Source organism: Gigantopelta aegis, chromosome 10 (assembly GCF_016097555.1).
Source record: "Gigantopelta aegis isolate Gae_Host chromosome 10, Gae_host_genome, whole genome shotgun sequence".
Classification (NCBI taxonomy): Eukaryota; Metazoa; Mollusca; class Gastropoda; order Neomphalida; family Peltospiridae; genus Gigantopelta; species Gigantopelta aegis.
Window position 1 is genome coordinate 9,905,011 of NC_054708.1, and position 25,314 is coordinate 9,930,324.

Genomic DNA, 25,314 nt, shown 5'->3' on the forward strand with positions numbered 1-25,314 from the left:
TAACTCTACACGATAAAGATATACACAAAATTTCTGAAATTATTCACATCCATGTTGTCGGGATAATATAACAAAGCAAAGCAAAGTAGGTATATTCACAGGTATTTAATCATAAAATGTTTTTGTTAAAATGGATAACAAACTGGAAAATAAAGAAACATATACAATACTTTTGTTGCAAAATAACATTTCTGTTTGTACAAATAAGGAAATTAATGAATTATCAACTAATAAAAGTGTACTTTCACCCATGCTAAAAATAACTGTAAATCAAACATACTTGAGCCAGTTTCAGCATCACAATACTGTTCACAATCCACTAAATGATTTCTTTAAATTAAATGGAACAAGTACAACATTTTATCAAGAACGATCTCAAAATTTTTAAGCCATTCCAAAAAGTCACTATAAATCACTGATGATTAATTTGTTTTAAAATACATATTGTAGAGTCGAGGAACTCACAAACTGGTTGCTACACTGGACTGACTAAAGTTTTTGTCACTACATAAATAAGCCATAATTAACCGTTAGCCGGTGAATAATTAATTTTTTTTTTAATAAAAGCAACCTACACTGGGAGAAGCCAGGTAAATTGTGAGTGTTTAGTTACAATGGGAGATGTCAGGTAAATCACAGAGTGTTTAGTTACACTGGGAGAAGCCAGGTAAATTATGGAGTGTTTAGTTACACTGGGAGAAGCCAGGTAAATTATGGAGTGTTTAGTTACACTGGGAGAAGCCAGGTAAATCATGGAGTGTTTAGTTACAATGGGAGAAGCCAGGTAAATCATGGAGTGTTTAGTTACACTGAAAAAATCCAGGTAAATCCTGGAGTGTTTAGTTACACTGGGAGAAGTCAGGTAAATCATGGGAGTGTTGAGTTACAATGCGAGAAGCCAGGTAAATCATGGAGTGTTTAGTTACGCTGGGAGAAGCCAGGTAAATCATGGAGTGTTCAGTTACAATGCGAGAAGCCAGGTAAATCATGGAGTGTTTAGTTACACTGGGAGAAGTCGGGTAAATCGTGGAGTGTTTAGTTACAATGGGAGAAGCCAGGTAAATCGTGGAGTGTTTAGTTACAATGGGAGAAGCCAGGTAAATCATGGAGTGTTTAGTTACAATGGGAGAAGCCAGGTAAATCATGGAGTGTTTAGTTACATTGGGAGAAGTCAGGTAAAGTCAGGTAAATCATGGAGTGTTTAGTTACAATGGGAGAAGCCAGGTAAATCATGGAGTGTTTAGTTACAATGGGAGAAGCCAGGTAAATCATGGAAGGTCAAACTTACAAAGCTTGTTTATGTTTTAGATACATTTACAATGCTTTAACAGGCTTCGTAAATTCAGTTCAATTAGTTAAATTGGGAGAAACGAGGGAAATCATGGAGTGTTTCAATGTTGCACTACAGTTTTTTGCCAAACGTAATTATTAATTCTTGTTTCAAAATGTAAATATTATACAATGGAGCCTGCCTACACCAGATGATCTTTAAACTTCAACATATATCCAGTTTAGAGAGATCCCATATATCTAGCATTTTCATTTTGAGCACTATTTTATAAATTCAGTGAAACCCCTAAAAACTGGACCCTCTGTAAACCGGAATTCTCTCAGTCTACAGGGTTTTACTGAACAATCTTGAATGAAAAAGATAGAAATGTGAAGCATAAACCATATTTTTGATACCGATGTGTGCAAACCTTACATGCATAAACAACTTGGGATGGTTTTGTTGCATATGATTACCAGGCCACTGTGACCTACTTTTCAGTTTACTGCACATTAAAATGAATCCTAGTCTGAGGTTTATCTGCCATATTAATTTCTATTTACGATAATCAAACCTTACATGCAAGAACAATTTGGGATGGAAGAGTGCTGAATACCATTACCAGGTACTAGGTCACTGTGACCTACCTGTTACTAATTACTGATTCTCTTATTTTAACAAAAGACACCATCTCTGGTATTAACAATTAGCCTTGAAAACGGACTCTGCAACACTTTAAGCTGTCATTGGCCAAGATAAGAAAACACATTTGCCAAAAAAGCTAATTTGACCAGCACCTCCACCCATTTACTTGGATTATCTGCTGAATACAGGTCAATATCTGTACATACTAACATGTATACATTCATGCCAAAACACAACACACACACAATCACACTTGGTTAGTTGGGTTCCAGCAAACCAGAACATGTTGGGTTTTTTTTAATGATGGCCCAGTCATCAAAATATATATGCATAAGAGTGAATTACATTAATGTCTGTTACTTCAATCTACACCCACATATATTCAAGTTTGATTTATCAAGTTTCATATCCAAAATATATGCAGGTTAGTTGTAACATTTTCACAGATTTATCATACCCCCCCCCCCCCCCCCAACCCCCACCCCCGAAATACATCACATAATTTTAAACGAATGGGTAACAGCAACATTTAAACAAATACACACTGATAAATAGCTCACTACTGTAAAGGTCTGCAAATGATGAACACAATCTGTACGGATGAGAAATTAGAATAGCACCAATTATATTATATATCAGAGGAAAATTAGTTTACAAATTGCACTTTGATATTATTGCAGTGACCTCTTGATATCAGAGGTTTCTGAACACACAGTCCTATCTGGCAGCGAGGTAAAATGGTGAAAGACATTACAGTTTTGACTTAACTCTAACACAAGGTGGTTCAGGAAAATGTATCTGCCTTTCTGACATGGCTCTCACATGGCACTCAAAGTGTCTGTACTTCTCAGTAATTCATAGACTTTAGGCAAATTCATTCATTAAGAATTCCAGTTTATCACATTAGTCACTTTAAAGGAAAATTCAGTTATGAAGGTCAGGCAGTTTAAATTTTTCAAATGTATGTGAGAAAAATTCTGGTTCCCACATATCACAATTGGATGAAAATGTATTTGTGATGAATTCTTGTTTCACATATCACAATTGGATGAAAATGTATTTGTGATGAATTCTTGTTTCACATATCACAATTGGATGAAAATGTATTTGTGATGAATTCTGGTTCCCACATATCACAATTGGATGAAAATGTATTTGTGATGAATTCTTGTTTCACATATCACAATTGGATGAAAATGTATTTGTGATGAATTCTTGTTTCACATATCACAATTGGATGAAAATGTATTTGTGATGAATTCTTGTTTCACATATCACAATTGGATGAAAATGTATTTGTGATGAATTCTTGTTTCACATATCACAATTGGATGAAAATGTATTTGTGACAAATCCTGGTTTCCACATATCACAATTGGATGAAAATGTATTTGTGATGAATTCTTGTTTCACATATCACAATTGGATGAAAATGTATTTGTGATGAATTCTTGTTTCACATATCACAATTGGATGAAAATGTATTTGTGACAAATCCTGGTTTCCACATATCACAATTGGATGAAAATGTATTTATGAATAATTCTGGTTTCCACATATCACAATTGAATGAAAATGTATTTATGAATAATTCTGGTTTCCACATATCACAAATGTATTGATGAAGCATTTTGGTTTTCACACCAGGCAACTTGGTACATAAGTATCTGTAAACGATCTGGTTCCACACATTAGGCACAAAACAAAATACATTAATTCTTGTCAAGAATTCTGATCACAGTTGGTTAGAAAATGTATTTGTGAAGAATTCTAGCTGATCACATGCAGCAACTGGAGTAGCCAACTTTATGAAGAATCCTGGTGTCCACATGAGTAATTAGAAAATATATTTTATTAACAACTGATCACAGAAATGCTGAACATCACAGCCGGCTGTTCTATTGAATAATACTGAATCGACCCATACTTAGAATGGGCGTTGTTCCCACCAGTGAGAACACCGAGTGGTGGACCTGCGTGTCTGGACTGTAGTCGAGGTACTGCGTGGAGGCCGCCCCGTACGGGACACTGGGAATTGGTGCTACCCCGTATGGCACACTGGGAAGTGGAGCTGCTTGCGGCATCGATGTGGGAAGTGATACGACCGTCTGTGGTGTGTTCTGGTTTATGTCATCTCGTTGGCGAGCCCTGTGTGAAAACAAAATCACGTGAAAATCAAAATATGTATTAAATATTTCCACCAAAAACAGACAGAAGCTGGGTATGAGTCTAGTGAGTCTGGCTCTGTGAAAATAGTCTGTAGTTTGTGCAAGAACATACCAGTGATAGAAATAATCAGAATGTTTCACTATTCCAGTACATCTACAAATCTACTTGTCTATCAAAACTTTTACTTGTCCAAATAAGTTAGTTTTATTCAAGAGCAAGGACAATGTTTGCGATTGCTAAAAATGAAACGGCATTATAAATTTTTACTTGTCCACTGGACAAGCACTAAGGTACATTTTGCAGACTCACTTGTCATGACAAACGGATAAATGCTTATTTCGAACACTGCATACGTAGTGTGTTTTGTCACATTCGATTATGTGCATTTCTTTTCCAATGTGTACCATACTCACCAAACCTAGACCCAGATCTGGTGTGTTTTGGGCCTAATTATTTCCATTAATTAAAATTACATTACATGTGAACTTAAACATGAATAATGGGATGTAACTCTTGGTGGATTAAAATATAATTCATTTCAATCTAGAATTGTCTATCCCTTGTGTCAGGATTTTGTGATGGTTGGGGATGACTTTAATGTCAATGTCAATAATGATAGGATGCAGTTTATTTCCAAGAGGAAGTTCAGTGTCCCAGTAATTACATTTTTTTTAAATAATTAGCATCATAATCATTCATTCCAGAGTTGTAAACACAATTTTAAAAAGATGAATCGGCAAATTTGTTAAGTTAAAAAATATGAATACAATTAAATCTGACATATTTCAGCATATTTATGAGTAATAAAAATAGTTTTCAAGTAGATTTCCCTAGGTGGTAGAAATGGTATATTACAAAAGTTACTAAAGTTAAAGTTTGTTTTGTTTAACAACACCTCTACAGCACATTGATTTATTAATCATCAGCTACTGGATGTCAAACATTTGGTAATTCTGACAAATAGTCTTAGAAAGGATTTTTTCATAAATACCAAGAGATCTTTTATATGCACCATACCACAGACAGGATAGCACATACCACAGTCTTCAATATACCAGTCATGGTGCATCGGTAGGAATGAGAAATAGCTCAATGAGTCCACCGACGGGGATCGATCCCAGACAGGACTAGCTCTGGGTGAGCAAAACATTTCATAAAATTCGTCTGTAAACTTCAAAAATTGCAAAAATCAACAGATATTTTCTTTAAAACGTGAATTATTACATGAAATTATTTTGCCAAATTAAAATAAAATTTGCCAACTGCTTTCAAAATTCGCAATTGTCGAATTTGGCGAGTGCCAGAGCGAGCCCTGCCAGACCGACCGCACATCAAGTGAGCACTTTACCACTGGGCTACGTCCCGCCCCGACCGTGCATCAAGTGAGCACTTTACCACTGGGCTACGTCCCGCCCCCGACCGCGCATCAAGTGAGCACTTTACCACTGGGCTACGTCCCGCCCCCGACCGCGCATCAAGTGAGCACTTTACCACTGGGCTACGTCCCGCCCCCGACCGCGCATCAAGTGAGCACTTTACCACTGGGCTACGTCCCGCCCCCGACCGTGCATCAAGTGAGCACTTTACCACTGGGCTACGTCCCGCCTCCGACTGCCCATCAAGTGAGCACTTTACCACTGGGCTACGTCCCGCCCCCGACCGCGCATCAAGTGAGCACTTTACCACTGGGCTACGTCCCGCCCCCGACCGCGCATCAAGTGAGCACTTTACCACTGGGCTACGTCCCGCCCCCGACCGTGCATCAAGTGAGCACTTTACCACTGGGCTACGTCCCGCCCCCGACCGCGCATCAAGTGATCACTATACCACTGGGCTACGTCCCGCCCCCGACCGCGCATCAAGTGAGCACTATACCACTGGGCTACGTCCCGCCCGTTTCTTCTTACACGTTAACTGGTTGAATAGGCCACAAACTGAGGTGGTAAAAATAGTATATTACGAAAGCTACCAAATTATGTCCTCTGTACATGTATTCACTGATTTACCTGAGCATCATCTGCAGACATGGAATGAGTTCCTCCAGGTAGTAATCTGTCAGCAGCATCATGTGCTTTGGCCACGTCGGCGTCAGGTTCAGACAGATACGAGACGCTGCTACGCTTGCTGCTGATATTAAAGACGGGTGATATCCTCGGAAGGTGTGGTCTGAAATAAAGAAGAGTTTATTACTTCTTTACCCACAATAATTACTAAACAATTTCAGTTTACATACATATTTTTCTAAATTTATAATAACAATTAAAGGTGACAATCTTATGATGTTTAAAACCTGCATCCATATGAAGTAGTTACGTTATTCATCACTAGGGGTGTATCCCAACAAGGCGATCTTGCCACAGCCAAGACATTGATCTCTAAATACTGGGGTAAAATTGCTGTACAAATTCCCTTGTAATGTATGCACAAGTAGTCATTTATTTTATTAATATAAAACATTTAATTGGTTGCAACTGATTGTAGTTACAAATATGCTAACATGTACAGTTAAAGTTTTTGGGGGATTTTATTGCAAATTTGTTTCTAATTTTCATTATTATTCATACTTACCTAGTACTACCACAACAATAATGCTATCCGATCCCGAGTCATAACCTACACTGCAGAATTATCTCCCCTTGCCAAATGTATAACGTACACCCGCCCATAAGCAGATCGCATATCATCTGTTTTGATTCTTCAGTCCTACATTGTGGTCATGTTAGCTCATAAATTTTCTAAATTTATTTATTAAATTGTAATTGGGGTTTTTCTCCGTTTTACTCCTTAATACAAGGCAGTTCCGGGGGTAATTCAAACGGGTGGTTAAGATGTAAGACTCAAGGTTGTATAGCGTTGTTGTTGTGCTAGTACTGTAAGTTGAATAGATTTATTAATCATCAGCTATTGGCTTTCAAACTCAAGATAACAAAGTTGGACCATATTGCCAAAGACCAAAAGGACCATTAGCCTGGAAAAGTTACTAGTACCCAGAAAAAACACTAGTCTACCTATCACTGGATGCAATAATATGACAGACAGATGTACAACTTTTGCAGTCTTGAAAAAACATAGTAAAACTTTGTTTTGTTTAACAACACCACTAGAGCACATTGATTTATTAATCATCGGCTATTGGATGTCAAACATTTGGTAATTTTCAGTCTTAGAGAAAAAAACCATTACAGTTTTCCATTAGTAGCTAAAGATCTTTTATATGCACCATACCACTTTTTTTAACACCACTAGAGCACATTCATTTATTAATCATTGGCTACTGGATGTCAAACATATGGTCATTTTTGACACGTAAACATCAGAGAAAACCCGCTACATTTTTTCGATAGTAGCAAGGGATCTTTTATATGCACCATCTCACAGACAGGATAGTACATACCATGGCCTTTGATATACCAGTTGTGGTGCACTGGTTGGAACAAGAAATAGCCCAATGGGCCCAACAATGTCTTGCAAGATCACAAGGTTAGTGCATGATCATATCTGTAACAAGCCTAATCCAAACAACATTAAACAAAAAACTTAACCATGACTTTGGTTTATTTAACACCGTACAACCACAAACAAATAAATATATCAAAGTACTTATTTCTCTGCCAGACATACCTTGCAGTGATATTTCTAGAAAGTAATGTGAATGCTTCTCGATGTAAGATGTGACTAGAGACTTGGAGGTTATGGGAACGCCATTGTGCAGATCGCCATCATCGGCAGCTATTGTCAGAAAGTAAGGTAAAAAGTTTGCCGACGTGGGCACAGCCAAGTGCCAGTTGTGATGTTTCAGCAGGGTGAGCTCCATGGCCAGGAACTGCTGCAGGGTGTACCCTTGTAGAGCAGAACTGAAACTCTTCGGGAGAAGAGCATTCAATGTTGATGGGCGCGGTACCTTGTCTGTATGTTCTTCAAATTTGGCTGAAACACAGTAAAATACCATTTATGATTCACATAATCATAACAACTGTAGTCCTTCCTACAGGGAACGCCTTCTTCTTCATACTACTGAATTTACAAGTTATTTATTTCTGAGCTGATTCAATCATTGCATTCTAAATTGGACACAAAAATAGTTGGTTTTTTGTCATTCCCAAAACACTTTTACTTTTCTTCTTACATCAAACCAAATTGAAATTATTTATAAAAAAACATTTTTGTACAAGGATGGGACGGACTATGCATGTATATTATTCAACATATATAATAACTAAAACATATAATTTCAATATTAAGCAAATTGCAAATTGGCCTCGCTCAATATCAACTTCTTGGGTCCATGAAACCTGATACTGCCCTCACTGATGGTCAATAATTAATAATTATATGGTTAATCTATCAAACAAGCCATTTGGTTAAGACCTAAAAGTGTATAATAAAATAACTCAACGGCACTTGGCAAAATGGCCGATACCATTTGAACAATGAAGTCTAGCTGTGTTTTGAGTGGTTTTATTCTTTGTAACTACTGTGACAACATATAGGAAAAAATCATGGGAATAATAAAAAAATCCATGGATGAAATATAACCAGACTTTGACTATCTTCAATGTTATTTTAATGGCATCATTAATTTGTTATTTCAGTAACTTCAATACATTATTGATCTGACAATGTCATATGTGGACAACACTCACTGTAACATACACCAAAATAAAGTTAGTTTTTATCCCCATTAATGGATGAAATTTCTTCTTAAACAAAAATAACAAATCTCCAAAATTGAAATCTTCTTTAAAACCAGCCTGCTAAACCATTGTTCCATTTTATAACAACAACACATCACTAAATGCTCTGTAGATGTCTCAAATACTGTTATGTATGAAGTGTGATATTTCTGGATTTACCCCAAGGTTATGCAATTAAGCTTTTCTTCACCTTGGGCCAAAGTGTTTGTGTTTCATGCTAACTGCTCTACCAACCAAGGACAATAGAAATCCATCATGGTCTTAATGCTTAACACAGACAGTTGAATTTTAACAGTAACATATATTTTCCAGAGCTTCTAGAATTTTATAAAAATTCACTAGCCATAGGATCAGTGATTTAAACACATTTACTAGCCATGATTAAACATTCACTAGCCAAACTTTAAATAACATTTTATTAATAGTAATAATCAGATATGTCACCTAAAGAGGGAGATAGAGCTTAAAAAAACCTTAGATTGGGGGTGGTAAGAGGGGGCAGGATAGTCATATTTACAAAATAAGTAAAAAAAAAAAAAAAAAAAAAAAGTGTGATTCTGACCTGCGACTCTGAGACAGGTCATGGCCAACAGGTAGAGGTGGTGGTGCTCCACCTCCATACAGTCCATGAAGTAGTCCAGCAGGTAGACTGCCAGGTGCTGTGTCACCGTCGACAGGCTCAGCTGTTCCACGATCAGCGACATCCAGTCCACCAGGTGGCGCCGCGTCCACAGCTTCGAACACTGGCACCTGAACGGCTGGATTTCCTGCTCCATCTGCTTCAGGGTTGCGTAGATATCGGCACCAATCAGATTCTTCCACCATTCAATTTCCATCATAATGGAATCGACTCCTTAACTCTTATGGCATCCACAGTACTCTATTGTATCCAAAATGCAGGTTATCCGAAATAGTTTCCAAAAGCGTATGCATTCAACTCGTACAACTTCAGTGGTCTTGCTAGAAGACAGTGTCATTCATACCAAAAGTGAAAGATTCACAATTTTTCTCAGGTAGTTTCCAAAAGCATCTGCAGTCAAACAACACCAGTGGTCTTGGTAACAGAAGACAATGTCATTTGTCCTAGAAGTATGAGAGTTACAGTTTTTCCCATCCAGCTTCCAAAAGCATCTCCCAATCATACAACTTCAGTGGTTTTAGTAAGAGAAGACAATGTCATTCCTCCTGAAAAAAAGAGATTCACAGTTAAAGCAATGTGTCTGTATTTGCTGTATTACGAACAGTACAGTTTTCCATATAACTAATAAAAATCTTCAGCAGCCAGTTACATACAACAAAGATATCCCAATAAATGTCCAGCCGTAAAAGCAATCTGTCTGCTGAGTGAATATTTAACCATAGTTGTTTTTCATATAACTTAGAAAAACCTTCAGCAAGCAGTTATACATACAAAGGTATCCCAGTAAATGTGTCCAGTCTTGAAAGCAGCCTGTCTCCTGATTGAGTATTTAACCACAGTAGTTTTCCATATAACTTAGAAAAACCTTCAGCAAGCAGTTATACATACAAAGGTATCCCGGTAAATGTGTCCAGCCTTGAAAGCAGTCTGTCTCCTGATTGAGTATTTAACCACAGTAGTTTTCCATATAACTTAGAAAAACCTTCAGCAAGCAGTTATACATACAAAGGTATCCTGGTAAATGTCCAGCCTTGAAAGCAGCCTGTCTCCTGATTGAGTATTTAACCACAGTAGTTTTCCATATAACTTAGAAAAACCTTCAGCAAGCAGTTATACATACAAAGGTATCCTGGTAAATGTCCAGCCTTGAAAGCAGCCTGTCTCCTGAGTGAATATTTAAGCACAGCTAATGACACAGCGGTTAGTGGAAACAAGTGTTACAGCACCCTCACAGCAGACGGGCTCACTGTGTTTCTTGTATCTGCAAGAGTAGAAGCTGCCATTCATTAACAGCCTGCTCTTTTGATTGATGTCAGGTCTAATTGCTTCCTGAGCAGATTAATTCACACTGGAGATAAGTTCTATTACCCTGATGTATACACTTCATCAACACAAGCTCAGTCATAAAAAACTCATTTAAAAACAACTGAAAGAAAGCTATAAAGTCCTGTCAAATACATGTAATACCTTGATAATTTGAATCTGTAAAATTATTTAATTACATGTGGTTACATTTTTTTTTTTTTGAAAGAAAGTGTTAAGAAGAAAAAATCCAGCCCCATTGAAAGTAAAAGCTGAAGAGAAATGAATGTTTGGTCTGTTAGGGTTATGTAAGCAATAATGCCCCAAGTGAGGGTGTGGAGAAACGTGTTGGGGTAGGAGTTTAAGAGTCAGTGTTGGACCTGGATATTGTTTTCTTTTCATGCCTCCGCTTGAAGCTTTCACAACCGGCAGAGATCACATGCTACTTTCTCACTTCAGTAAATGTTTCTCACAACTTCAGAATTGCAGACAGTTATACATGTACAAATGTCTCATTACAGTAGAAATGTTAGAAATTAAATTATTAACAAAGTGTCTAGCATTCTACTACTACTTTAAGTTATGTTAAATTATATTTACTAGTGTGTTAATGTTATAATAATTATTAATTACCAATAGATGTAATTCTACCTCATTTTAATAATAGATTTTTTAAGTAACTTTTAAAAACTTTTAGAAATAATAATAATAAAAACATTAATTTAACTTTAAAAAAAAAATATTTTTAAAAATTAATTTGAGGAAAAATTTCTGAAACAAATGAGAAGGCATAATATTAGTATTTTATTTTGAATAAACTGATTTTAAAGACCTAACATATTATTTTTTAAACGGGACAATTAATTTAAAATATGGGGTTGGAGCATAAATTAATTTTTCCATTTTCCAATTATAAATATAATTTTATCATATATTTGTCATCTTGGCTTTATATAAAAGATATATAAGCTTACATGTATGTCTGGTTAGCCAATCCCAATACTGCATCTTTGACAGTTAATAATTAAATTAGGTTTAAACCAATTTGTACATTTATGCATCCAATATAGGTTGTTATTACTACACAGATGTATTTATTATCTATCTGCCACAGTATATACCAATATAGGTTGTTATTACTACACAGATGTATTTATTATCTATCTGCCACAGTATATACCAATATAGGTTGTTATTACTACACAGATGTATTTATTATCTATCTGCCACAGTATATACCAATATAGGTTGTTATTACTACACAGATGTATTTATTATCTATCTGCCACAGTATATACCAATATAGGTTGTTATTACTACACAGATGTATTTATTATCTATCTGCCACAGTATATACCAATATAGGTTGTTATTACTACACAGATGTATTTATTATCTATCTGCCACAGTATATACCAATATAGGTTGTTATTACTACACAGATGTATTTATTATCTATCTGCCACAGTATATACCAATATAGGTTGTTATTACTACACAGATGTATTTATTATCTATCTGCCACAGTATATACCAATATAGGTTGTTATTACTACACAGATGTATTTATTATCTATCTGCCACAGTATATACCAATATAGGTTGTTATTACTACACAGATGTATTTATTATCTATCTGCCACAGTATATACCAATATAGGTTGTTATTACTACACAGATGTATTTATTATCTATCTGCCACAGTATATACCAATATAGGTTGTTATTACTACACAGATGTATTTATTATCTATCTGCCACAGTATATACCAATATAGGTTGTTATTACTACACAGATGTATTTATTATCTATCTGCCACAGTATATACCAATATAGGTTGTTATTACTACACAGATGTATTTATTATCTATCTGCCACAGTATATACCTGTAAAAAAGTTTGTTTTGTTTAACAACACCACATTGATTTATTAATCATTGGCTATTGGATGTCAAACATTTAATAATTCTGACATATGGTCTTAGAGAGGAAACCTGCTACATTTTTCCATTTGTAGCAAGGGATATTTTATATGCACCATCCCACAGACAGGACAGCACATGCCACACACAGCCTTTGATATACCAGTCGTAGTGCACGGGTGGAACGAGAACTAGCCCAATGGGCCCACCAGTGGGAATCAATCCCAAACCTACTGTGCATCAAGCGAGTGCTTTACTACTGGGCGACGTCCCACCCACAATACATACCTGTACTAACTCTTTATATAAACATGTGTACTCTGCAGATAAGATAAGATAAAATGTATTGCTTTTAAACATTCCACATGGGAACAGAGTTCAAATATTATCAAAACGTTGCAATATCAACAAACAATGACTATAGTTTTATGTACATATATGCATATACTTGTATATCACTACTACAATCTATTCATTACATTGTACATGTACTCTCTTTGTGTACTCTGTAAAAAAGAAAGAAATGTTTTATTTAATGACGCACTCAACACATTTTATTTACGGTTATATGGCATCAGACATATGGTTAAGGACCACACAGATTTTGAGAGGAAACCCGCTGTCACCACTACACGGGCTACTCTTTCCGATTAGCAGCAAGGGATCTTTTATTTGCACTTCCCACAGGCAGGATAGCACAAACCGTGGCCTTTGTTGAACCAGTTATGGATCAATGGTCGGTGCAAGTGGTTTACACCTACCCATTGAGCCTTGCGGAGCCTTGCGGAGTACTCACTCAGGGTTTGGAGTCAGTATCTGGATTAAAAATCCCATGCTTCGACTGGGATCCAAACCCAGTACCTACCAGCCTGTAGACCGATGGCCTAACCACTACGCCACCGAGGCCGGTGTGTACTCTGTAGTGAGGAAGTTAGTAACAGCCACGTCTTGTTAACACAAAGCTGCCGTCCTTGCTGACATCATATTCTCATCACAGCTTGTCTTGCCAATTTAACATTATGCAACACGAGACAACACTCTTATAACTGCCTACTAATTAACCATTTCTTCACAGTGAGATCTGACCCAGGTATAATCCATGCTCCCATGAAGCAAATGAAGTTAATAAATGTTATTTAACAATTATAAGAATGCTACATGAATACAGTCAAAATTCCAAATGAAAGGAAAGGGAGTTTGCTTAACAACACCGTAGCACAAGTATTTGGTGTCTAATGTTTAGTTATTTTGACATTTAGGAGAGAGAGAGAGAGAGAGAGAGAGAGAGAGAGAGAGAGAGAGAGAGAGAGAGAGAGAGAGAGAGAGAGAGAGAGAGAGAGAGAGAGAGAGAGAGAGGAAGAGGAAGAGAGAGAGAGAGAGAGAGAGAGAGAGAGAGAGGGAGGAAAAAGGGAGGAAAAAGGGAGGAAAAGAGTGATACACACACACACACACACACACAAACAAAACAAATTTTAACTTTATTACAAAGTATGTATGTATAATAAATTCATTAATCATATATATGTTTTACTATGTAATGTACAAATGTGGTTGTTGTTGTTTTTGTACCTTCTCCTTTTGAGTGTTTTGTACAATAAATTGAATTGAATTGTTTACATTCATGAATTGTCCTGTAATTTGCTTAAATGCAATATAATTTGTACCATCAAAATTTGGCATTTTATACTGTAAAAATATAGATTTGTGTAATAAATAAAAAATATTTAGGAACATATATTTATAAATTATTTACCAGCCATAAAAGCTTTTATACACTTTAAGACTTAAATTAAATTCAGAACAATCATTTTACCTGTCAGAAGCACAGTCACCAAATGAATGTAAAAAAAGAAGAAAAAGCTTCATATGCAAAGCCACAAGCTTGAAAAACTACAATCAACATCCCAGCTTTGCCAGTTCTCAACCTAGTTACAAAAATTGCCCTCCCCAAGTGGTGTTTCACAGCCAGAACAATTGAAGTGTGGAGAAAGAAACCTGACAACATGCAGGGGAAATCCATGCAGGCTGTCTCTCAGCATGTAACTAACACAGCCTCCACCAGTTGGACAATAAACAGAAGAAAGCTGTGAATGGCAAAACCACCTTTCTAGATTACCCACAGTGGTCTGTTCAGCTTAGGGACTGGGAACCTCTGTTGATGTGTTTATATCCATTTTAGAGAGACATGTTTTATTTAACGACACACTCAACACATTTTTATTCACGTTTATATGGCGTCAGACATATGGTTAAGGACCACACAGATATTGAGAGAAAACCCGCTGTTGCCACTTCATGGGCTACTCTTTCCGATTAGCAGCAAGGGATCTTTTATATGCACCATTCCACAGACAGGGTAGTACATACCATGGCCTTTGATATACCAGTCATGGTGCACTGGCTGGAGTAAGAAATAGCCCAATGGGCCCACCGATGGGAATCGATCCCACACCGACCACGCATCGAGCGAATGCTGTACCACAGCTATATCCAATTTAGATTCAGGCACATTCACTCTGGGCACATCAATTCATTTCAACTTATTTTTGTGCTTATATCCAATTACGGTTCAAGCATGCTGTCCTGGGCACACACCTCAGCTATCTGGGCTGTCTGACCAGGACAGTGAATTACCAGTAGTTATTAGTTGTTAGTGAGAGAGAAGAGGGTGTAGTGGTCTTACACCTACACAATCAAGTCGTTAAAACTCGTTCTGGGTGGGATCCAATACCGGGATGGGAGTTGGTATCAGGCTGCAAACTTGGAAACTTGGAAAACTGTTTAACGTGCACATTCAGAGAAAGCTGTTGTAGCACACGCCTGTCCTGGGCACAAGTACTGGCCTCAACCCGTCCAGGACAGGAAAGGGTTGAGGTGGGTGGAGGAGGGACTGCCTGCACTGGCAGGTGCAAGGGAGCACCAGCAGTCCTACCGTAGCTGGTAACAGGCGGAGGGTGATATGGTGCTATGTAATTTGCAATGTCCCGTAGGAAGCCAAAGGGAAATGGGTGCTCATTTTGATGAAGGAAATTTGGGCGCAATTTTGATGGTCATTCTAAAGAATAAAAGGAAGGCTGCGAACCCAGTACCTACCAGCCTTATGTCCAATGGTTGAACCACAACACCACCGAGGCCAGTACCGGGCTGCGAACCCAGTACCTACCAGCCTTATGTCCAATGGTTGAACCACGACACCACCGAGGCCGGTACCGGGCTGCGAACCCAGTACCTACCAGCCTTATGTCCAATGGTTGAACCACGACACCACCGAGGCCGGTACCGGGCTGCGAACCCAGTACCTACCAGCCTTATGTCCAATGGTTGAACCACGACACCACCGAGGCCGGTACCGGGCTGCGAACCCAGTACCTACCAGCCTTATGTCCAATGGTTGAACCACGACACCACCGAGGCCGGTACCGGGCTGCGAACCCAGTACCTACCAGCCTTATGTCCAATGGTTGAACCACGACACCACCGAGGCCGGTACCGGGCTGCGAACCCAGTACCTACCAGCATTATGTCCAATGGTTGAACCACGACACCACCGAGGCCGGTACCGGGCTGCGAACCCAGTACCTACCAGCCTTATGTCCAATGGTTGAACCACGACACCACCGAGGCCGGTACCGGGCTGCGAACCCAGTACCTACCAGCCTTATGTCCAATGGTTGAACCACGACACCACCGAGGCCGGTACCGGGCTGCGAACCCAGTACCTACCAGCCTTATGTCCAATGGTTGAACCACGACACCACCGAGGCCAGTACCGGGCTGCGAACCCAGTACCTACCAGCCTTATGTCCAATGGTTGAACCACGACACCACCGAGGCCGGTACCGGGCTGCAAACCCAGTACCTACCAGCCTTATGTCCAATGGTTGAACCACGACACCACCGAGGCCGGTACCGGGCTGCGAACCCAGTACCTACCAGCCTTATGTCCAATGGTTGAACCACGACACCACCGAGGCCGGTACCGGGCTGCGAACCCAGTACCTACCAGCTTTATGTCCGATGGTTGAACCACAACACCACCGAGGCCGGTACTGGGCTGCGAACCCAGTACCTACCAGCATTATGTCCGATGGTTGAACCACAACACCACCGAGGCCGGTACCGGGCTGCGAACCCAGTACCTACCAGCCTTATGTCCAATGGTTGAACCACAACACCACCGAGGCACAACATCCGACTCCGCCAGTGACTTAGTCAGGCCAGCTTTCATGCTTAAATCAATTAAATCATATATTTGGGCAAACAACAGGTTAGTGGTTAGTGAGAGAAAAGTCAGCATAGTGGCTTAATTTTCACCTACCCAATGAGTCATTAAAACTTGCTCTGGGAAGAATCTAGTAACGGGATGTGAACCCAGTACCCACAAGTCTTAAGTCTGACAGCTTAATCACAACATCAGAGTCCAGTGCACAGTGGAAATACCATATGCAATTTTAGTATATATTTAGTGACTATGCAGGATGAAACCTATAAGACTTCATATTAAAACAAATCAGGACACAGCTAGTAACATAAGGTCTTCTCCAATTAGACAATGTCAGAAATAGAAACTTTTAAACTATAATAAGTAAACTTTTTTTCTTTTTCTTTTGAAAGAGTGCAATTGCCCTGATTATAGCCATTCCCAATTAAGACAGCCCTGGTGCATTGAAAAAAGAAGAATGTTTTTGTTGTTTTTTAAATTGAATTAAATTAAACAATATTATTGAATACAAGTAGAAATAAGTTTTGTGGGAAATGAGGATGCTTGGTTAAAACATTCAACAACAACAACAAAAAAAGAGCTTAAATTCTTACTATTTAATTGATTATTTACAAGAAATTACATACAATTACATACATTAATATACTTGTAATAATAACTGTTTATATTGCTGGTGTAACAACTTAAATAAAAAATAATTTTAAAAACCTGCTTTATAACCAACACAAGCTTAATTGTAAATACATTTAAAATACCTTACATCACTTTGTAAAATACAAGAACCACACTATTTGGACATTGAAATAACAAAACTACAGTTCTTATATTATTGTACTGCAAATCTATGATTCGTTCAACCTTGTATTTTGTGATATATACAAGGATATTACAATGCTGTAGTTTTACTGCAGATGATTTGCTGAAGCTGAGACCAGCTGTTATGCAACTGGCTATACCCAGTGTTCAGACAGCCACAACAGCCCCAGGTCACCTGATAACATCCACATGCACTGAGAATCCATTCAACCATCACAGCTCAAGATTTATGGCCATTGCACACAAATCCTGGCAGAAAGGACATTTTTGTTTGGAATATTTTCCTCTTTAAATAACCTGTTCAGGACCAGCTGACAGTGAAATATTGGGAAAGGTCAACTCTATAACAAGAAACACGTACACTTGAAATATTAAAACAACATATTTGACAGAAACTTAAAGGTTCACTGTATAGGTTCGATTGGTACCATGAAAAAAAATTACTCCCAAAGTATGAAGTATCAATTCATGCTCAACTTAAGAACAATTAAGATTAATTTAATGCCTAGATACTAACTCATACTTTTATTAGTCTCAAGTAAAACAAAAAAAACCACATACAAAGACAGAAAAGAGATGGGAAGAGAGAGACAGACAAGAGTGAGGTTAAAAGAGAGAGAGAGAGAGAGAGAGAGAGAGAGAGAGAGAGAGAGGTTAGGAGAGAGAGAGAGAGAGAGAGAGAGGTTAGGAGAGAGAGAGAGAGAGAGAGAGAGAGAGAGAGAGGGAGAGAGGGAGGAAAGTTACATATTTACATATATACTGCAATATTTACTTGGGCTCATAAAAGAAATCAAGCAAAATAAAAACCCATCATAATCCACAATACAGAATGATGAGCCTCCTCTCATAAACTGTAGAAACATTTAAACACCACCTCCCCCTTTTTGATGCTCCATACATGCAGCTGACAAAAAGATTATTTGTACCTAAACCAAAAAAAAGTATATTGTTTTTAACCCCCCCCCCCCCCCCCCCCCCCCATGTTTTACTAATGTACTGCTAATAGAGGAAGTTTTATGTCAAACTTGGTTCCCATCAGCTTGTGTATTACGTAACAAAACAAAGGTTCTCAGAACCCTGGAACTTCCACCTTAGGCAAAGATCTTTATTAGACTATCAAGAGTAATTAAAGCGCATAATAAAAAGTAACACCTATAGTTAGGAATAAAACTGGTGTGATGCTTAACAAAGAGGCCGGCTTTGATTCAGCCCTAGTTCAGATATGGGCCTAATGTTTCCACTTACGGTATCTCAGTATACCTGCCTATAATTCATCAATGTGAATAAAATACCATTATGAATAATAATTTCTAAATGTTATTTTTTATTCAAATAAAAAAATTATTAATAATTAATTTTTATGTGAATATAATCTGTCTTTCATTTCTGGGTATTTACTGAAAAATATGTGAATGCTTCCACAACAAAACATATTGAGTTTCAAGTTGTGACACAAAATAGTAGATTCCCACAATAATTATAATGTGACTTTCATGTTGAATAATTTATTAAATTTGATCACGATTGAAGTGATTAAGACCATAAAAAAATAACATTATTGCTCACTAGACAAATTAAAATTTACCAAATAAATATTCAGCGAAAATATGAAGAACAAAAAAGAACAGATGTTCTTTTTATAAATTTTATTTTTTTATTTTGGGTTTCGGTTTGTCACATTTTCCTAAAGATATTCACATTATGTCTCAATCTTCACTTACATGTAACCTCATACCATATACGGTCTTGGTCTTGATCACCTATTACTGCCCATTGCATTCAGCTGACTATAGTGCTTCGTGAATTTGGACACCATGCACTCACAGATCCAGTCCTTCATGGAGACTTAATTGGGTTGTTTGTTTTTTTGTTCAGATAAGTGTACCCTTTGATACATAATTTGTCTTCTTCTGGTCGTGTAATAACAACTTCCATGATGGTAGAATTTATTTTCATCATATAAACGAGTTAATATATTATGTATAATATTTACCAAAATGTATATTTTATAACTTTATTTTAATTTTTTATTTGATATTTAAAATGGTGATCATTATTTTTATCCATTTTCTCACTTTCTGGTTGAGCATTTGGGTAACCAGTCAATTCGTACCATAGTCATTTTGTACCCAATTTTACCATTTCGTACCCTGGTCATTTCGTACCCTGGTCATTTCGTACCATAGTTATTTGGTCATTTCGTACCATAGTCATTTCGTACCATGGTTATTTCGTACCATGTCTGTTTGGTCATTTTGTACATTGATCATTTCGTACCTCAATCATTTATTGTGCAGCTTAGTTGACTGATAGATAGTAAAGTGTCGAAATTACTGATTTTAAAAAATAAACATTAGGCTCGTATGAAATGATCGTCAGTGGCAATATACATATGTTCATTTGAATCATAGTCACTTCGTACCAAAGTCATATTGTACCATCCATTTCGTACCATGCTGCCTGGTCATTTCGTACCCTGGTCATTTCGTACCCTGGTCATTTCGTACCATTGCAAAAAGTAATTTCGTACCCAAGTCATTTCGTACCATTGTGAAAAGTCATTTCGTACCCCAGTCATTTCGTACCCTAGTTATTTCATTCCAGTATATAGAAAACGAATTGACTATAGCATAAAAGAAGTGGGTTTTGTTTTAAAACTTTATTTTGACAGTTTGAAAACCAGAACACGTTATTGTGCAGCATATCGTTATTGATACCCATAATACTTGTCAACTGATATTTCCATTTTACCTGACAAGAGCCGTATATGGTATTTACTACTAACTGCCAACTTCGATTTTGTGTGAAATGGCTCCAGATAATTAGTCAAAAACAACAAAACAATATAATGGACCAACAAAATATTATTTATTTATTAGGTCTTCTTTTCAAACTTGCTTATTTGCATCTTATTTCTTTAAGAAATAACAATAACAGCCATTAAAACATTAACTACCTTACTGATTGCCAAATTAGCCAATTGCTAATGTTTATACAAAGTGGCAATCATTTTTAGTCTTTTGCTGATAAAATATCCCTTAAATTAACCACAAATGTGTAATTTAATGTTATTTTGTAAAAGATATTACCGGGGTGATTGTTATAAATTGTTATACCATGGTACGATATGACTTTTGAGTTATGGTACGAAATAACCAAGGTACGAAATGACTATGGTACGAAATGACTTTTTGCAATGGTACGAAATGACCAAGGTACGAAATGACTTTTTGCAATGGTACGAAATGATCAAGGTACGAAATGACCAGGGTACAAAACTACCAAATTAGGTACAAAATGACTATGGTACGAAATGACCATGGTACGAAGTGACTAGCAACCGTTCATTTAAACCGTTGCTCACTTTACAAGGTATGTTTACACGTCAACGTTTATTCGTCAACAATAAAAATAAGAAGTGGCATAAGGTGAAAAAAATAAGATACCGAGTATGAAACGACTATGGTACGAAATGACCAAACATTATGGTACGAGATGGTAAAAAGTAGGTACGAAATGGCTATGGTACGAAATGACTGTGGTACGAAATGACCAAAGCACTATGGTACGAAACGACTATGGTACGAAATGACTATGGTACTAAATGACTATAAATTATGGTACGAAATGGATGGTAGAAATGACTAGTAACCAGCATTTGTCTATACAGCAACTGTCCATACATATACCTTAAATTTGTAAGTATGCTAAAACTTATCTTCATATACATTTAACAAAGTAGAATACACCATCAAAATTTATTTCTGTTTAACTATTCTATAATATAATCAACTACCATTTTATAACTGTTACCCGTTTCCACAAGAAATCCAGCCTGTGTAATCTCAAGATTGCATAAAGTACAATTTGTAAACAGAAAGAATACACCATCAAAACATATTTCTGTAACTATTCTATAATATAATCAACTACCATTTTATAACTGTTACCTGTTTCCACAAGAAATCCAGCCTGTGTAATCTCAAGATTGCATAAAGTACAATTTGTAAGCAGATGACCACATCCCACCATCTCTTTAGTTTCCAGACTGACTAAACCTACAAGCAAACAAAAACAGTTCTCTCTACAGTGAAAAGCCTGTACAGCTCTGGAGAGACTTCCTTCTTGTGCCAGCATCCCCAGGTATGTCCATTGTGGGTGCCTGTAACTCTAATTAACACATGCAGATTAGTTTCTTATCATTCCAACAGATAATTGCCAGCCAGAGGTTTCCTTTGTGCCTGCCCAGTGGCATGTACACAGTGGTGTCACAGGTCACTGGTAATTTGCCAGTCCACAAGGAGATCTGGTCCAGACCCTGCATATCCACAGGAGTATTTCAGCAGTCATCAGTCATCAATGGCCCTAAACACATTGTTGTGATTACTGCTTTCGCCATTGTGTGAACACTTAAAAGAAATTCTTTTATTATAAGTGCTGGCTGGGGACAATAAACTTTACAACACGTCATTTGGATGAATACACTTGTTGGGCAGATTTGAAAATGTCTTCATGGCTATGAAGCAAAGGAAGAAATAAAAGGTGTTAATTTGAATATTATAAGATCCGTTTATAAAATTGGAGAATCAAACAAGGACTCTGCAGAATTCAATGTCCTGCCTACCACAAACTAATTTAAAATTGCATCCAGACACGTTCATTAGAATGCATGTTAATATAAAAAAATAATAATTATAAAAAAAACACATTGTAAAAATTTAAAGTTTGTTTTGTTTAAAGACACCACTAGAGCACACTGATTAATTAACCATTGGCTATTGGATGTTAAACGGTTCGTAATTCTGACATGTAGTCATCAGATGAAGGAAATGCTTTATTTAATGACACACTCCACACATTTTATTTATGGTTATATGGTGTCGAACATATGGTTAAGGACCACACAGATACTGAGGGAGGAAACCAGCTGTCGCCACTTCATGGGCTACTCTTTTCTATTAGCAGCAAGGGATCTTTTATATGCACCATCCCATAGACAGGATGGCACATATCACAGCCTTTGGTGTACATGTACCAGTCATGGTGCACTGGCTGGAGCGAGAAATAGCCCAATGGGTCCACTGACAGGGTCATCAGATGAATCCCGCTACATTTTTCCAAATACAGTAAGGGATCCTTTATATGCACTTTCCCATAGACAGAAAAACACATACCACAGCCTTTGTCCAGTTGTGGTGCACTGGATGGAACGAGAAAAAAAACAATCAGATGAACTGATCCAACAAGGTGGTTCGATCCTGCGACGCAAGCACCTCATGCGAGGACTCAACCGATTGAGCTAAATCCCACCCCTTTTGAAACAAACAGAGTTATATTAATCATTAATTTTATAAAACAATATTTTGGGATGCAAAATTATATTTTTAAAAATTCATAAAAACTAAGTTTATTCAATTATTAAATTTTTTCTACATTATGAAAAACATTAATAGAAAACTTAGTTTATTAACATTATTATATATTTTTTAACATGCATTGAAATAAACATCCACAGGTCTAACTACAAATCAAGTTCCAGTAATATATACTGTGGTGATGTATTCTGTGAATAAAACATTGCTTTAAAAATGAACAACTTTTTTTTTAGGTTGTTTTGTTTGACAACATCAATAGAGCACATTGATTTATTAATCATCGGCTGTTGGATGTCAAACATATGGTCATTTCGAGTCATGGAGAGGAAATCCGCTATATTTTTCCATTAGTAACAAGGGATCTTTTATATATACACAATCTCATAGAAAGGATAGCACAAACCACAGCCTTTGATAGACCAGTCGTGGTGCACTGGCTGGAACGAGAAATAGCCCAATGGGCCCACTGACGGGGATCGATCCTAGACTGACCACGCATCAGGTGTGCACTTTCCCACTGGGTCCTGCCCCTAAAAAAAAACAACCTTTGAACCTATATGTTCTAAAATGCAGGGTAAAAGGTTTACATCAAAACAGATCAATGGTGACCAAAAAATATTCAATTGCCCTTTTTCCTTCTTCTTTTAACCCCCCCCCCCTCTATTGGGATGCCCTTTTAATGAGTTGATCCATGTGCCCTTTTTCTATTAGTCTCCTTCGCAAAATATTCCCTGGAATCGCCCCAAAATAATAAGCGCATTAATGACACCATACAATTAGATTTTTATGTGTTAAACTCTTTGTCATTAAATATCTTATTCTTTTTTAAAACTTCGATTTATTTTAGCAATTATGCATGTGCCCTACAACATATCCTTACAGTTATTAGAAAATAATGGATTGAAGTGTTTATATAGAGTATTCCTTGAAACAATTTTAACACAGGTAAAGGTAATCATACTGTGTATTTGATGTGTCAATTAATTTCTGTATTAATTAATGAATTTAGTCAATATTCACTGTCTACATCAAAGGAACATTTGGTCCATGCATTAGGCCAACCTCTATGATGCAGAGTGAATGCCTTAAAAGTTAGAATTCAATTTGTTTGTTTTGTTATACACAAAACAACAGATCAGTACACACCTACTCACCTTCCCTTTGATTGAAGACTGTCTAGTGTGGTCATGCATATTGGCTTGTAACAAAAAAACACAGCTCTTATGTGTCTAAAAAGGAAAATATTTTTTAAATCAGCAATTAACCATGACTACTACTAAACTGCTTGTTAATACAGTTTTCTCAAGCACGATTTAAATATGTATAAAAACAGAAATGTAACAGGAATAGACAGAGCACAATTTAAAATTAGCATATTGGTGAACATTGTTTTTGTTTATTTTACTCACACTTTCCTCCTCTGGACTGCCCCAAAAGTTGAGTAAAATCAACCACATTTAACTACCCTTTAGTTTACAATATATATATTTGTGCACCCCCCCCCCCCCCCCATCAAAGACAAAAATGTCATTTTTTTTGCCCTACTCTATATAAATAAAAGGTAAAAATATGGCTTGTATCCTGCACATTGGAGCCTGTGACCCCCCACCCATATTAGAGATTGTGTCACCGTCCCCCTCCCCACTGCAGATATTGTTCCGGACCTGAATACCCATCACATTGCAATACGCAACATCAGTAGCTGCATGCTAAAGATACACAATGTCATAGCCATATCCAATCTACATAAGTATTGGAGGGGCTGATAATATATTAATTCATCTTTCAACTGAAGCAGGACAGTAGAAATGACATCTGGAGTCACACACACACACACACACCTTCGGTTCCTATGGGCCTGCCTTCAGCGGGAGAAACAATGCATAATGATAATCTACTTAAAAGATGAGGAGTGACAGGTTTTGGAAGTAGGCCTATCTACAAACATATTTAATCTATTTGCACAATCTGTTATTAACAGTGCACTGGATTCCATATTCTTAATTTGCGATAAAAAAATTACTTTCTTAAGTTCTAAATTTTAGCCTAAAGCCTCCTTGACAAGTTTGCTAAAAAAAAAAAATAATAACCCAGCGAGACAACTGATTTATTTCAGTGTAAACAAAACCAAAAAGGAAGTGCGCGGTGATACATGCAATTTACTTATCAAAGTCTAGTAATGGTGACTGAAACAAAGGTAAAAATATAATTTAGAAAATAACTCAAAAATAAATTCAGGGACACTCAACACTTGGAGA

General features: G+C 37.1%; 1 protein-coding gene across 3 annotated transcripts; it reads right to left on the reverse strand.

Annotated features, from left to right (window-relative positions):
• Positions 1-90: 90 nt before the first annotated feature.
• Positions 91-25,314, reverse strand: LOC121384417 (cyclin-J-like). Of its 3 annotated transcripts, XM_041514807.1 has the most exons (7): positions 24,898-25,314; positions 24,203-24,285; positions 21,632-21,739; positions 9,341-9,963; positions 7,706-8,011; positions 6,091-6,250; positions 91-4,063 (listed from the first exon to the last, which is right to left on the reverse strand). In XM_041514807.1, the coding sequence occupies exons 4-7, from the start codon at positions 9,615-9,617 to the stop codon at positions 3,814-3,816; spliced, it is 993 nt and encodes a 330-aa protein (XP_041370741.1). In that variant the 5' UTR covers positions 9,618-9,963; positions 21,632-21,739; positions 24,203-24,285; positions 24,898-25,314; the 3' UTR covers positions 91-3,813. The 3 variants fall into 3 exon arrangements, with proteins under 3 accessions (XP_041370741.1, XP_041370740.1, XP_041370742.1); XM_041514806.1 differs by lacking the exon at positions 24,898-25,314 and having other exon boundaries at positions 24,211-24,535; XM_041514808.1 differs by lacking the exons at positions 21,632-21,739; positions 24,203-24,285; positions 24,898-25,314 and adding an exon at positions 14,457-14,582.

What these genes read in the sequence shown, in the direction of transcription:
- LOC121384417 (XM_041514807.1), bottom strand. Translation starts at nt 9,617, where the DNA reads ATGATGGAAATTGAATGGTGGAAGAATCTGATTGGTGCCGATATCTAC. An exon ending in GACCTGTCTCAGAGTCGCAG is followed by an intron (nt 8,012 to 9,340) that starts GTCAGAATCACA and finishes ACTGTGTTTCAG; the next exon opens with CCAAATTTGAAGAACATACA. An exon ending in TCTAGAAATATCACTGCAAG is followed by an intron (nt 6,251 to 7,705) that starts GTATGTCTGGCA and finishes TCTTTATTTCAG; the next exon opens with ACCACACCTTCCGAGGATAT.